A 15,455-nucleotide genomic window follows, 5' to 3' on the forward strand; every position below is an offset into this window, starting at 1 on the left:
CCTCACCCACGGCTGTCACCTGCCACGGACCCGTGACAACGTCATGGTTCCCTGCCTGGAACCGCGGTGCCAGGGCTCAGATGTGACCACCGTGAGCCCGTTCCTAGGCCTCCACAGACACGACCCGGACAAACGCAGACAGCACTCTTGCAGGTCAGCGCTCTCTACCAGGCAGCTGTCCCACCGAGCCCTTGGCTCCCACTTGCAGCGGGGACACAGGTTCCCCTGGGTGACTGTCCAGCGCATCGGGCAAGACCAGCACGAAGGCTTTCCCCACTTCGTCTTTGAGCACCCTCCCCCCACAGCCGGCAGCGATGCTGGCCCCTTTGTGCCTGGACTGCACCATCAGGCGCCACCACACTGTGGAAGGGGCGGACGGTGATGTCCCCCTGGCCACACCCGTCCGGGTGAGCACTGGGCTCACCGCACGGGAGTGCTCGCAGGCTGTGGCGTCCATGCCCGATAGGCAGCTTGGGAGCTGATGGTGCCGGACCCCGTGCACCTGGTAGTCTCCATCAGGCAGTCCCCGGGCCTCCGCACCTCTGCTCAGCGCCCGATTCCCCAGCCTCGGCAGCCAGGCAGGTTCTGGGGAAGTCCAGGGGCAGATGAGGCAGGGGGAGGTGGCCCAGCCGCCCCTCTGGAGGCCAGGCTGCCGGCATCATGCCTCCAGAACTGCGTGTGCTTGTCCACGCCCCCTCCCCCGCCTTGGAAGGCCTGCTGGTACTTGTCCGGGAGGGCAAAGTTGAGGGCCTGTGTGGGAAAGTAGCCGGTGACACTGGCCAGACTGTCCCTGCTGCTGGGGCACATGGACGACGCTGTGCACGAGGCCGTTCTACTGCACGGCGGGCCTGCTCGGCCGGGCCACGGCCGTCTCGGAGCTGGCGGCAGTGACGGCGCCAGCCAGGAAGCCCTTGGTGAAGGAGACGGCCTGTCCCCTCGTGCTGCCGCTGCGGAGCCCGAGCCCGGCCAGAGCGCAGGCGCAGGGAGCACCAGCTGGCTCCGCACTGCCGCCGCTGCGGGCTGAGCAGCTGGGAAGGCCCAGCTGAGCACGGGCAGCGCGGGGTGACCAGGGACCGTCCCATTCGTTCCTGAACCCAGAAGGCGCCCTGGAACCGGAGGAGTGACCCGTGCAGCGTTCCCTACGGGTCTGGGTTTGTGTGAGAATCCGGCTGCCCTGCGTGTCCCTCATGGGGAGATGGACCCGAAGTCCGCACCCTGTTCTCCAGGACCTGTGGACCCGGCCCTGCCAGTGGACAGCTCATCTGTCTCCGCTTCCAGATGGAAACCACGCGCTGCTCCCCCCCACAGCGGCCACGGGGGCTCCCTGACCTCTGATCCCCACCACGCGCTGCTCCCCCCCACAGCGGCCACGGGGGCTCCCCGACCTCTGATCCGCACCACGTGCTGCTCCCCCCACAGCAGCCACGGGGGCTCCCTGACCTCTGATCCCCACCACACACTGCTCCCCTCCACGGGGGCCACGGGGCTCCCTGACCTCTGATCCCCACCACACGCTGCTTCCCCTCCACGGGGGCTCCCGGACCTCTGATCCGCACCACGTGCTCCCCCCCACGGGGGCTCCCTGACCTCTGATCCCCACCACGCGCTGCTCCCCCCCACAGCGGCCACGGGGGCTCCCCGACCTCTGATCCGCACCACGTGCTCCCCCCCACAGCGGCCACGGGGGCTCCCCGACCTCTGATCCGCACCACGTGCTCCCCCCCACGGGGGCTCCCTGACCTCTGATCTGCACCACGCACTGCTCCCCCCCACAGCGGCCACGGGGGCTCCCCGACCTCTGATCCGCACCACGTGCTCCCCCCCACGGGGGCTCCCTGACCTCTGATCCCCACCACGCGCTGCTCCCCCCCACAGCGGCCACGGGGGCTCCCTGACCTCTGATCCGCACCACATGCTCCCCCCCACGGGGGCTCCCTGACCTCTGATCCCCACCACGCGCTGCTCCCCCCCACAGCGGCCACGGGGGCTCCCCGACCTCTGATCTGCACCACGCACTGCTCCCCCCCACAGCGGTCACGGGGCTCCCTGACCTCTGATCCCCACCACGTGCTGCTCCCCCCACAGCGGCCACGGGGGCTCCCCGACCTCTGATCCCCACCACGTGCTGCTCCCCTCCACGGGGGCCATGGGGGCTCCCTGACCTCTGATCCGCACCACACACTGCTCCCCCCACAGTGGCCACGGGGGCTCCCTGACCTCTGATCCACACCACACGCTGCCCCCCCCCACAGCGGCCATGGGGGCTCCCTGACCTCTGATCCCCACCACGCGCTGCTCCCCACCACAGCGGCCACGGGGGCTCCCTGACCTCTGATCTGCACAGGCAGGCCCTGTCCCAGGGCAGCAAAGCCAGGCCCTGCAGCCCGCCTGCTGGGTCAGCCGGGATGGCCCTGCTCCCTGATGACGTCTGTGACCGCGGACGGAGCTGGAGGCTTCAGAGAATGGACCAGAGTGAAGACAGCAGCAGCCGCCCCTGCTCTCGCTGGGGGCACAGCGTTCGTCCCAGGCACATCTGTAGGCATCGGCATGAGGACCCGGGGATGCAGGCTTGTGTGTGTGGTGTGTGTGGTGTGTGTGAGTGGTGTGTGTGTGGTGTGTTTGGTGTGTGTGTGGTGTGTGAGTTGTGTGTGTGTGGGTGTGGTGTGTGTGGGGTGTGTGTGGGGGGTGCGTGTTTGTGTGGGGTATGTGTGGTGTGTGTGGTGTGTGTGAGTGGTGTGTGTGTGTGTGGTGTGTGTGGTGTGTTTGGGGTGTGTGTGGTGTGTGTGTGTGGTGTGTGTGTGGGTGTGTGTGTGTGTGGTGTGTGTGTGTGGTGTGTGTGGGGGTGTGTGTGTGTGGTGTGTGTTCGGTGTGTGTGTGTGGTGTGTGTGGTGTGTGTGGTATGTGTGGTGTGTGTGGTGTGTGGTGTGTGTTAGTTGTGTGTGTGTGTGTGGTGTGTGGTGTGTGTCTATGTGTGTGGTGTGTGTGTGGGTGTGGTGTGTGTCTCTGTGTGTGTGGTGTGTGTCTGTGTGTGTGGTGTGTGGTGTGTGTGTGTTGTGTGTGGTGTGTGTGTGGTGTGTGTGGTGTGTGTGTGATGTGTGGTGTGTGTGTGATGTGTGGTGTGTGTGTGATGTGTGGTGTGTGGTGTGTGTGTGTGGTGTGTGTGTCTGTGTGTGTGGTGTGTGGTGTGTGTGTGTTGTGTGTGGTGTGTGTGTGGTATGTGTGTGGTATGTGTGTATGGTGTGAGTTGTGTGTGGTATGTGTGTGTGGTGTGTGTGGTGAGATGTGTGTGATGTGTCTGTGTGTGTCTGTGTGTCTGTGTGTCTGTGTGTGTGGTGTGGTGTGGTGTGTGTCTGTGGGTCTGTGTGTGTTTTGTGTGTGTCTGGTGTGTTTGGTGTGTGTGGTGTGTGTGGCGTGTGTGTGTGGTGTGTGTGTGGTGTGTGTGGCGTGTGTGTGTGGTGTGTGTGTGTGGCGTGTGGTGTGTGTCTATTTGTGTAATGTGTGTCTATGTGTGTGGTGTGTGTCTGTGTGTGGTGTGTGCTGTGTGTCTGTGTGTGGTGTGTGTGTGGTATGTGTCTATGTGTCTATATGTGTGGTGTCTCTGTGTGTGTTTGGTGTGTTGTAGTGTGTGCCCCATCCTCGAGCGAGGGGCGACCACAGGGGGCCAGTGTCTGCCCCCGGGACTGGGACTCCTCTGCGTGCGCCTGGACGAGCACCTGGCCCTGTGACGTCTCCCAGAAGGGGCTGGAACCTCCCCCTGGGAGGGGCCTGACCCCAGTCCTCCATGTCCGCAGCCACCCTGGGTCCAGTCCCTCCCCACCCGGCCTCCGGCCTTCAGCTCTTCAGCCAGGAAGACTCGGAAACAAGAGCCGAGGCCGGAAGGTTCTGGAACACTCCACGGTTCTCCAGACCGCACGGCTCCATCTGCGCCGGGGAGGCGAGGGGGGGTGTGGCCGGTGAGCGGCTCAGCCCAGTGACGCCGTCCCCTGGAGCACACCGTGGGGTGGCAGCCGCGTGTGGGGGCTCCAGATCAGGGAGTCAGCCCGCTGTCCCCCACGGGCCGGCAGCCTCAGCACGGTGCTGGACAGCCGGTGGTTAGCAGCCTGGACCACACACCCGTACAGAACAGGCGGTGGCCTTGTGCAGGAAAGGGGCCTGGCGTGGCCTCCGTTTCCTCTGTAAGAGTAGTGGCCTTGGGGCCGGCGCTGTGGCGTAGCAGGTAAAGTCACCGCCTGCAGTGCCGGCATCCCACGTGGGCACTGTTCCAGTCCCGGCTGCTCCACCCCAGGCCAGCTCTCTGCTGTGGCCTGGGAGAGCAGTGGACGATGGCCCAAGTGCTTGGGCCCTGCACCCATGTGGGAGACCCGGAGGAAGCTCCTGGCTTCAGCCTGGCCCAGCTGTGGCCATTGCAGCCATTTGAGGAGTGAACCAGCAGATGGAAGACCTCTCTCCCTCCCCCTCCCCCTCCCTCCCCCTCCCTCCCCTCCCCCTCTCCCTCCCTCTCCCTCTCCCTCTCCTCCCGGGGAGGAGGACACAGGATGTCTGCGGCAGGATTTGCCAGTGGACAGTCGGAAGGGAGCCCTGCTTAGAACGCCGTCAGAGCAACCAAGCCAGTGCTGGACCGAGGACAGCCCGTCTGCCACCCTGACGGGACGTGCCAAGTGCGCCGAAGGTCGTCCCCGCGTCACTCGGCAGCCCTGAAGCTGAAGAAAGCCTGCTCCACTCTTGGCCACTGGCGTGGAAGCAGTCAGCGCCGTGAGTCTCGCCCGCCTCTCCCACCACACCCCTGCCTGCAGCTTGCACACGGCGGCACCCAGCCCTCCGTGGTCGCCTGCACCTGGGCTGGCCGTGCCCAGGGAGGCCCCTGTGTGCCCAGCTGATGCAGCCGCCTGCCACACCCGCTGTCCCACCAGCAGCCAGTAGTGGCGGGGACAGCCGGGCCTCCCCGGGGGACAGCTGGAGGCTTCAGCACCACAGTCCTAGACAGCTCCCCTGGGCCTCCACACTGCCCAGGTCCAGCCTCAGGGCCCCGGCCTCTGCACAGCCGCCTCCCAAGGCCTCTGAAATCCACCTGCCCCAAGAGGCCACCATGCGCCCCAGGGCGCCGTGACCTCCTCCCCACAGCCCCGCCCCAGGACCCCCTGAGCCCCCGCCCCTGGCTCTGCGGCTCCCCTGCCTCACTCACCCCCTCCTCAACTCTCCCCCGGCATTGACCTCAGCTGCGGGGAATCACATCTGCATGCCAGCCCCCTCCCTTCTCTAAACCATGCCCACAGTGTCCATGCTACCTGCACGTTAGCAAGCCTGTCAGTCACAGCCCTGGTCCCGCTTGGAGCCACCCCCACCCAGCTGCCCCACCAGGACGCCGGATTCCGCCCCCTCCCCTCCCGTAGCTACTCTGAGCTTGTCCAAGGAGCCGTGTCCAGCGTGCTGCTGAGACCCCCCTCCACCACCCTGGACCCCGCCCCATGCACAGTCGTCCCCGGAGCCCCAGTGCACGCCTGACCCAGTGATGGTGCCCCCTACTCCACCACCCTGGACCTGCACTGTGCAGTCGTCCCCGGAGCCCCAGTGCACGCCTGACCCAGTGATGGTGCCCCCTACTCCACCACCCTGGACCCCGCCCCATGCACAGTCGTCCCCGGAGCCCCAGTGCATGCCTGACTCGGTGATGGCACCTCTCCCTCCACCACCCTGGACCCTGCACTGTGCACAGTCATCCCCGGAGCCCCAGTGACACCTGACCCAGTGATGGTGCTCCCTCCTCCACCACCCTGGACCTCACTGTGCACAGTCGTCCCCCGGAGCCCCAGTAACGCCTGACCCAGCGATGGTGCCCCCTACTCCACCACCCTGGACCCTGCACTGTGCACAGTCGTCCCCCAGAGCCCCAGTGACACCTGACCCAGTGATGGTGTTCCCCCCTCCACCACCCTGGACCCTGCACTGTGCACAGTCGTCCCCGGAGCCCCAGTGCACGCCTGACCCAGCGATGGTGCCCCCTACTCCACCACCCTGGACCCTGCACTGTGCACAGTCGTCCCCCGGAGCCCTTTGACACCTGACCCAGTGATGGTGCTCCCTCCTCCACTACCCTGGACCTCACTGTGCACAGTCGTCCCCCGGAGCCCCAGTAACGTCTGACCCGGCGATGGCACCTCCCCCTCCACCACCCTGGACCCCGCTGAGTGCACAGTCATCCCCGGAGCCCCAGTGCACGCCTGACCCAGCGATGGTGCCCCCTACTCCACCACCCTGGACCCTGCACTGTGCACAGTCGTCCCCCAGAGCCCCAGTGACACCTGACCCAGCGATGGTGTTCCCCCCTCCACCACCCTGGACCCCTCCCCATGCACAGTCATCTCCCGGAGCCCCAGTGCACGCCTGACCCAGCGATGGCACCTCCCCCTCCACCACCCTGGACCCTGCCCCATGCACAGTCGTCCCCGGAGCCCCAGTGCACACCTGACCCGGCGATGGCACTCCTGCCTCACCACCCTGGACCCCGCCCCATGCACAGTCGTCCCCCGGAGCCCCAGTGACGCCTGACCCGGCGATGGCACCTCCCCCTCCACCACCCTGGACCCTGCACTGTGCACAGTCATCCCGGAGCCCCAGTGCACGCCTGACCCAGTGATGGCGTTAGATCCCACAGGCACTGCTTCTCTGTCCCCACCCAGGACAACGCTCGGTGCTAAACGAGGCACAGCGAGAGAGCGACAACCACGGCCAGCAATACACCAACAATTACAGGAACGCACGGCGGCAGGACCGCCGGCTGCACCGCTCCCATGCTTGGAGGCCCTTCGTAAGTCAGACGAGCTGCACGGAGCTGCCAGCACGGCCCACGGGGTCCTACAGCGGGCACACAGTGGGACAAGAGCTCGTCACACACAGAACGGCTCCCGACTTGAAACGTGGGAACTGTGTGATACGTTCAGACAGAGCTAACTGCCAATAAACGAAACCGAGCAAAATAAAAACCGAGGTGGCCCTGGGTGGTGCCGGCCAGGTCAGCACCCGGCCCCGACAGCGGAAGCTCCCACCGGCTCATCTCCCACTGGCGCCCCGTGGCCCAGCAGTCTCCGGCTCCCGGCCCAGGCCACTGGCCCCGCCCTCCCCAGAGCCACCCACACGCACCGGAGCAGCTGCCAGGTGGCCGGCGCCCCTGCTAGGGAACACTGGTCACGGGGGTTATTTCACATTCGCCCAGCGCCTAGCACACACCTGGCTCCCCCCCTCCTCCCCCTCCCCCACCCGCATCTGCGACAGAGCCAGGCACTCCCCTCTCAGCCTTCCACCGGCACCCAGCACGTTCTGCCATCGAGGGTGTCCTTGTGGTGCCAGGGACAGTCCAGCTTAGCCCTGTGGCCCCCAAGGCAAGCATTCACCACACACACACACACACACACACACACAGTCTCAGCAAGCCCCATGGGTACCCTGCTCCACACCACACCTGCCAAACATCCGCATGTTCTCCCACAAGGCTCCTGAGAGCCAAGGCTTTGACCTGCTCACACACGTCTACACCAGCAACTAGCACGTGTCTACACCAGCATCTGGCACAGTGAATAGCACCTAAAAAACATGTGTGAAGGCCGGCACTGTGGTGTAGCAGGTAAAGCTGTTGCCTGCAGAGCCCGCATCCCATTTGGGCGCTGGTTCAAATCCTGGCTGCTCCACTTCCAATCCAGCTCTCTGCTGTGGCCTGGGAAAGCAGTGCAAGATGGCCCAAGTCCTTGGGCCCCTGCACCCATGTGGGAGACCTGGAAGAAGCTCCTGACTCCTGGCTTTGGATAGGCCAGCTCCAGCCATTGTGGCCATCTGGGGAGTGAACCAGCAGATGGAAGACCTCTCTCTCTCTCTCTCTCTCTTTCTGCCTCTGCCTCTCTGTAGCTCTGCCTTATAAATAAATAAATAAATCTTTGAAAAGAAAAAAAAAAAACAGTGTAAGGGCCCAGCCCCGTGGCTCTGCGGGTTAAGTCACCACTTGGGACGCCTGCATCAGGTCCCGGCTGCTCCACTTCCAATCCAACTTCCTGCTAATGCACCTGGGAGGGCCCCTGCAACCCCCACGGGAGACCTGGACGGAATCCCAGCTCCTGACTTCCCTGACCGCTGAAGCCGTTTAAGGAGCAAACCAGCAGGTGGCAGATCTGTCTGTCTGTCTGTCTGTCTCTGTCTCTCTTTCTGTTGTTCTGCCTTTTACTAAATAAATCTTTTAGAATCAACACGTGCAAAATGAAAGAGGAAGTACAAGAACGGCAGACCACGAGGTGACGGCTGGGAGAACTGGTGACTGTTCCGTGGCCCTGGGCCAGCCACCCTCTCCCAGACAGAGCCTGAGGCCTCCGTGGCCTGCGGCCGGGCTAGCCTTGAGGAGCCCTTAGGCCGTCCCCACGCCATCCGGAAGAGCCCAGGCATTACCTTCATCCAGGTGGCTCCGAGGCTGGGCAGATGGAGCGGGCGAGCCCTGGTGGCCGGTGCACTGGTGCGAGCCCTCCACGTTAAGGCACAGCTCCTCTCCTGAGCAGGCCCTGAGTGCGTCGAAGAGGCACTCGTCCACATCTGCGGACAAGCGGAGCAGGCCGTGACTCCTCGTTCTCACTGAGCCCTCGCCCGTGTCCAGCACGGATCCGACAGCAGCTGCGCTGGCAGGCAGTGGCCGGAGGGTGCCTCCGCCAGCCCTGGACCTCCATCTGAGCCCTGCCCATAGCCGGGCCGGGCACACAGACGCCCAGCGGGTAGCTGCACCTGCTCGTGCCCGAGCAGCTCACTCTGGGCTCCACAGGGGCACTTTGAGAAGTCTGTGTGAAACAGAATTGGGCATTTTTAGTAACATAAACACAATTTTTAATCCACACTTAAGCAGTCTTCAAAAAAGCCCATGGACATGGAATTTTAAAAATAATGTTATTTTTGTGCAAAAAAATATGAAATTCATGCATACAAAAAGCGCATGGAAATGTGCATTACAGAAAAACTCACAGATTTCAAAATGTCATGCCCAGAACAGATGACGCTCCTCACGGCCGTTTTCCACGAACTTTGTGAAGAACGCTTACGACTGACGCTGAGCGGTCACGAAACGAGGGAGCCCAGAGATAAGCCACGCGAGCCCGTGGTTCTCCGCACTGAGGGAAAAACCAGGCAGCCGCTGCCCTCCCCTCAGGGCTGGCACTCCTGGGCGGACGCCGCTGGCCTCTGGTGGACGGAAACAGCCCCCGGAGCGCCGACCACAGGCGAGGCCCCACCACGTGCAGAGAGCAGGGGGACAAAGCCGGGCCCCACCGAGGCTGCCACAGGGCACGCGTGGGGCACCCGAGAGCTCCAGGCCCCTTCTCTGGGGCAAAATGAGTGAGTGTTCGCTCCGTATCAATTATAGCTTCTCCTCGGGCCAGCTCCCCTCCCCACAAAGACTTCCTGAGACCTCAACCCCCCCCCCCGCAAACCCCACGTCCTGCAGCCTGATCTCCCATGCCCCCCAGGGTGCCCCCCCCACGGTGCCCCTTCCCATGGTGCCCCCCCCACGGTGCCCCTTCCCAGGGTGCCCCAGGAAGCAGGATGCAGGCAGCAGGTGGCAGACCCGGCACGGGGTCTCTCTGGGACCACTGGCTCCCTCCAGGGGTCTCCCAGTGACCTCTGCATGACGGGTGTTGTCGGGACAGACGAGGGAAGGCTGGCAGGGACTGGCACCGCCATACGGTGGCTTCGTCTCCGAGAACATCCGTGGATTTCCAGGGAGGATTCACACAGTCCCCGAGGTCCCCTGGCAGCAGCAGGTGTGGCCTCAGTGTCACGGCCGGGGAGCCACAAGCCCAGGCCACCTCCTCCTGCCCGGGAGACTCCCGGGAGCACACCTGGCCACAGCGCTCACATTCCCATGGCAGAGACGAGGGGGTGAGACGGAGGCCGTGGCCAAAAAACATTTCCCATCTGGCCCTCTCCAGAGAGTCTGCCAACCCCTGACCTCGCCCAAAAAACACAGATAAATAAAACAGCAAGTGTCGGCCAGAAACCAGGCTCGCGGTACAAACCGAGCTTTGTACAAATTCTGCCGGGCGGGGGGGCGCCCAGAGACCAGGAGGCCCTCGGCCAGGCGGGGGAGAGGCGGGGAGGGCCTGGGGATACGAGGCTCTCTCTGCCCTGGGTCAGCAGCAGCTCAGGGGAAGGGGAGTGACGGGGAGGGTGTGGGGAGGAGACGGAGGGGAGGCAGGCGAAACAAGCCCCCAGGCCTGGCTGGGAAGGTGGCGTGGAGCCGGCTTGTGCCGGGATGCACCGCCCCACACACCTGGCAGGGAAGCAGGGTGAGCCGGCACTTCCTCCGCCGCTGGGCTCGGCCTCCAGGATCCAGCCCCCGAGTGCACCTTGCATCAGGCTGCTCAGGCCCCGCGCCCTCCCCGCCCCGAGGGAGCACCCACCTTGCACCCGGACGCTGACCACTTCATAGACGCGCCACACAAGGTCGTCCAGCTTACTGGAGACGCTGGCCATGGGCACCGGCTTCGGCAGGCCCAGCAGCAGCTGCGACAGCGTGGTGGAGGCGTCCCCGCCCACCGAGTGCAGGTGGTGGACTGAGGAGTTCAGCGGCTGCAGGGCACTGGTGACCTGGGAACCAGAAGGAGAGCGTCACGTGGTGTCCACGGAGCAGAGTCCAGGGACGGCGTTGTGGAGCAGCGGGTGGAGCTGCCTCCTGAGACACTGGCAGCCCAGACGGGCGCCGGTTTGAGTCCCAGCTGCTCTGCTTCCTATCTGGACCCCTGCTGTGGCCTGGAAAAGCAGCCAAAGATGCCCAAGTGCCTGGGCCCCTGCACCCACGTGGGAGACCCGGAGGAAGCTCCTGGCTCCTGGCTCCTGGCTTCGGTCTGGCCCAGCCCCAGCAGTTTTAGCCACATGGGGAGTGAACTAGTGGTGAAGGCCTCTCTCTCACTCTCTCCCCCTCCCTCCCTTCCTCCCTCCCTTCCTCTCTCTGTAACTCTGCCTTTCAAATAAATAAAATAAATCTTATAAAAAGAAATCACTGAGCAGGAGGGCATTCAGTTCAGTGGTTAAGATGTTGCTGAATGAGACTGGCACTGTGGCGTAGTGGGTAAAGCCTCCACCTGCAGCACCAGCATCCCATATGGGCACCAGTTCGAGTCCCAGCTGCTCCACTTCGGATCCAGCTCTCAGTTATGACCTGGGAAGGCAGTGGACGATGGCCCAAGTGCCTGGGCCCCTGCACCCATGTGATAGACCCGGAGGAGGCTCCTGGCTCCTGGTTTCGGATCTGTACAGCTCTGGCTGCTGCAGCCATTTGGGGAGTGAACCAGCGGATGGAAGACCTCTCTCTCTGCCTCTGCCTCTGCCTCTGCCTCTCTGTAACTGTGTCTTTCAAATAAAATAAATAAATCTTTCCTTTTTTTTTTTTTTTTTTGACAGGCAGAGTGGACAGTGAGAGAGAGAGATAGAGAGAAAGGTCTTCCTTCCATTGGTTCACCCCCACAATGGCCGCTGTGGCTGGCGTACCATGTGATCCGAAGCCAGGAGCCAGGTGCTTCCTCCTGGTCTCCCATGCGGGTGCAGGACCCAAGCACTTGGGCCATCCTCCACTGCCCTCCCAGGCCACAGCAGACAGCTGGCCTGGAAGAGGGGCAACCGGGACAGAATCTGGCTCCCCGACCGGGACTAGAACCCGGGGTGCCGGCTCCACAGGCAGAGGATTCCGCCAGCCAAAAATAAATAAATCTTCTAAAAAAGCCGTTGCTGGAGAAGCCCACGACCCACGTCAGCGTGCCTGGGCTGGGTCCCAGCCTCCTCCTGATGCGCGCTGTAGGAGGCACAGGCATGCTCGTGTCGCTGAGACCTGCCACCCACGCGGGAGACCTGTGCTGAGCCCAGCCCAGCCCTGGCCTTGGCGGGAATCCGGGGAGTGAACCCGCACTAGGACAGCAGCTCTGCCTATCTGTCAGCCATCTGCCTATCTATACCTGTCTATCATCTGTCATCTAATCACTGCCTTTCAAACAAATACTAAAGATATACATCACCATTTGTAAAGAAACTCTTAGGTCTTCAAGACACAACAGCTGAACATCAAGCCAAGCTCGGTGCCCGGCCAGCAGGCAGCCCCGGGGAGGCCCCTTCAGGTACTGCCGGCTCTGTGCACGTGGAGACTCCCAGGCCTGAGGGTGGCACCCATCAGGGCCGACGCCCCGGCTGGAAGTCGCTGGCCGCTCGCTGGGGCACTCACAGCTGTCACTGCAGGGGGCACCCAGGGCCTTCGTCACAGAGCCAGGAAGGTGGCTGCTGGAGGCGCACACAGAGCCCAGGACGCCGAGGGCTCGGCCCTGGAGAGCTTGCTCCCCGGTTCCGGCCTCCGCGCTGCCCAGGGCAGTGCCACACGGAGCAGGAGCGGGAGCCACGGCTGCAGGGGGCGGGGAGGCGGAGGGGAGCCCAGAGCCGCAGGGCTCACGCCGCCATCTCATCTGAGACGCTGTCTGCTCACGTACGACAGCCGCACGGGGCGAGGGGTTCCGTGCTCCCCATCTCACACGCTACCGCTGACAGCGAGGCGGCTCACACACACGCTTCAGTCGGGTGCGTGGTGCTGTCTGTCTGGAACCCACCCCCACCACCACCGGGGCTGAACTGTTAAATTAGGGCTTCAGCTCCGGCTCAGAGCCGGCCCCTCGGAGGCTGCTGGCAGACAGCCCTGGCCCGCCTGCCGCACCCCGGCCTGGCCAGCCGGCTGCCCCCACCTACCAGCGAGCACAGGAGGCGCGTGTGGTTCAGCAGGTGGGGGTCCACGCCCCGCAGGTCCTCGAAGCCTATCTTCACCAGCACGGTCACGTTGTACCAGGAGCCCGGCGCGCTCCTCCCGGGGGGTGCACCTGCCGCCCAAACGCCACTGAGGGAGAAGCCCTGGGACCGGGTGGGGCCGGGGGGCTGGGGGACAGGGGGCTGGGGAGGCAGGGCCACTGCTGAGTGGCACGGGGAGGAGCTTCCCACCACCCCGCCCTGACGGCCTGGGCCCCTGGCCCTGGGCAGTCGGGAGGCCCGAGCCCTCAGAGCTGGGTGTTCCAAGGAGCAGATCCTCCTAGGGTGTGAATACAGCCGCCAGCCCTCACTGTAGTATAACGCTACCCTCGTATATGAAGTTACTAGACGCCGTGCCATTCCTCTATTTCATTTGTGCTGTTTATACTATTAACATCAAGTTGTGTAACAACGTGCAATACCACGCATGCTGCAGAAGACTGTCACACGCTATGTAACACCCTATGTAGCATGTTACATGCGATGCATACCACAACCATTCAGTAGCAGAGTCAACACCTAGTATTGCAGTATGCAAACTTGATATTGGTTAGACTACTGCTTGTGACTACAGTATACCAAGACCAGATTCATAAGTAGGATACTTTCATGGCCTGTTTCTCTAGCTTAGAACATTCTGGGAGCAGAGAGAACCCTCCCAGGCCAGCAGAGAACCTTCCAGGCCTGCAGCCTGGGCACACGGTGGGCCGTGCCCTGGGAGACGGCCGTCAGCCAGGCCCCTGTGCTGGCTCAGTGTTGGCACTCACACCTCCCACAGGGAGACACGGCGGCTTTGACAGCTACACCCGGGCCCCAGGCCTTCCCCAGACGAGCGAGGACCTAGGGCTCTGCCCCACGAGGGCCTCTGCCCCCGCTCCAGGACACCTGGGTGGGCCGTTAGCGCTTCTCTCCTGGGGCTGCAGGGGCAGGATTTTGACAAAGAGCACGCACACGCGTGAGCTGCACCTGTGCACACGGGGGAGGGCTCCCCGCGAAGCTGGGGCTGCCACTCCCAGAGGCCTCCCACCCCGGCCTCACCAGGGCCCTCCCTGCTGCCCCTCGGCAAGCATGCCTATAGCAGCCCTACCTTGGGGTGCGGGGGCCACACAGTGGAGGCCCCCCGGCCAGGGGCAGCACTTCTGAAGTCCAGGGCAGTCGGTGTCTACGCTGCACGCAGACGCGGATGGTCCCGGCCCCACTGCTGGGCAGACCCCAGGGCGGGATGTGAATTCCCCTGACCGATTCAGAGCTGGGGAAAACGGCACAATCAACAACGTGCAGCGGCGACATCCTGAACACAGCCCCCGGGGGCCGCCGCGGGGCTGGGGGCTCCTCCTCTAGACCCCAGGAGCACGGGTATAGGGGCTCCAGGCCCCTCTCCGAGAGTGCCCTGCTGCTCCCTGCCCCGTGCCTCGCCCACCCACTCAGACAACTTCCTGAGCACTTGCTGAGTATGGCTCAGTGCTAGGACAAAGTCCCGTCTGCAGCAAAGAGACTGCAGGGCTGCACGCGGGGACCAGGGAGACCGCCCTGGAGAGGAGCCGGCGCCTGGAGCAGCCCACCCACGGCGGCCCAAGACCCAGGGGGCCAGAACAGCCCACGCATGGAGGCCCAAGACCCAGGGGGCCAGAACAGCCCCATGCACAGTGACCCAAGGCCCAGGGGGCCAGAGCAGCCCCATGCATGCGGCCTGAGACCCAGGGGGCCAGAACAGCCCCACACACAGTGACCCAAGGCCCAGGGGGCCAGAGCAGCCCCACGCACAGTGACCCAAGGCCCAGGGGGCCAGAGCAGCCCCACGCACAGTGACCCAAGGCCCAGGGGGCCAGAGCAGCCCCATGCATGCGGCCCGAGGCCCGGGGGCCAGAGCAGCCCCACACACGCGGCCCGAGACCCGGGGGCAGAGTGTTGGTCCTTCGGGAAGAGGGAGCAGCTGGCCTGCTCTGCAGGTGCACCCCCGAGGGCCACTTCCCCTCCCACCCTCTTCTTCCTCTTTCCTCCTGGGCTCCCGCTGCCTTCTCGTCACTGTTATTAGAACGATCCCTCTGGGACCCTAGGGCACCACGTACTGTCCTCCGGGGAGAGCTGGGACATTCAGGACGAGTTCACGACCCCGCTGTCCCGCCCACGCCTGCTGCCCTGGGACTGGCGCACTAGAACATTCTCCCAGCTCCTCGCCTTGCCAAGTCCTACATCAAAGGTGCTGGGATCCACGGAGGCAGGGCCCTCCCTTCCGCAACCCTGCAAGCTGGGATGCAGGCGGGCCATGGTCAGCCACGCCCCTGCCCTTTGGCGGGGCGACCTCGGCCAGCATGGAGGAAGAAGCGTGGCCACCCCAGGTAGGATGGGACAGGGCAGAACAGAGCCGGCCGTCTGCAGCCGAAAAATCACAGCTCAGTCCCAACGTGCCTGCCCCAGGGCTTCCCCCAACACGGCCAGGCCCCAGCGGTCCCCACCACCCCCGGGAAGGGGGCTGCTCCCCGCAGGCAAAACGTCGGGCACAGCCTCAGGCTGGCACCCTGGCTCCGGCAGCCCTTGGGCAGGGGGCGGGGGCAGGCAGGAGGGGTCCCCTAGAGCAGCCCCTGGCAGCCTGGCCCTGCCACTGCAGGAGCAGAGGCCAGCTTGGGGGGGGGAGGGGGGGTCTGGCTGGCTCCTCG

General features: G+C 64.2%; 1 protein-coding gene across 1 annotated transcript in view; it reads right to left on the reverse strand.

The window, feature by feature from the left end:
- The window catches only part of UMODL1 (uromodulin like 1), a 53,726-nt gene that overhangs the window by 32,085 nt on the left and 6,186 nt on the right, over positions 1-15,455 (reverse strand). The window contains exons 3-7 of the mRNA XM_089330508.1: positions 13,886-14,047; positions 12,745-12,872; positions 10,422-10,608; positions 8,443-8,568; positions 7,676-7,696 (exon numbers count right to left, since the gene is read on the reverse strand). Of these exons, the coding sequence (XP_089186634.1) occupies positions 7,676-7,696; positions 8,443-8,568; positions 10,422-10,608; positions 12,745-12,872; positions 13,886-14,047 (624 nt within the window). The remainder of the gene's footprint in view (positions 1-7,675; positions 7,697-8,442; positions 8,569-10,421; positions 10,609-12,744; positions 12,873-13,885; positions 14,048-15,455) is intronic.

The sequence above is a fragment of the Oryctolagus cuniculus genome, chromosome 4 (genome assembly GCF_051225735.1).
Source record: "Oryctolagus cuniculus isolate XC-2025 breed Fujian yellow rabbit chromosome 4, ASM5122573v1, whole genome shotgun sequence".
NCBI classification, from domain to species: domain Eukaryota; kingdom Metazoa; phylum Chordata; class Mammalia; order Lagomorpha; family Leporidae; genus Oryctolagus; species Oryctolagus cuniculus.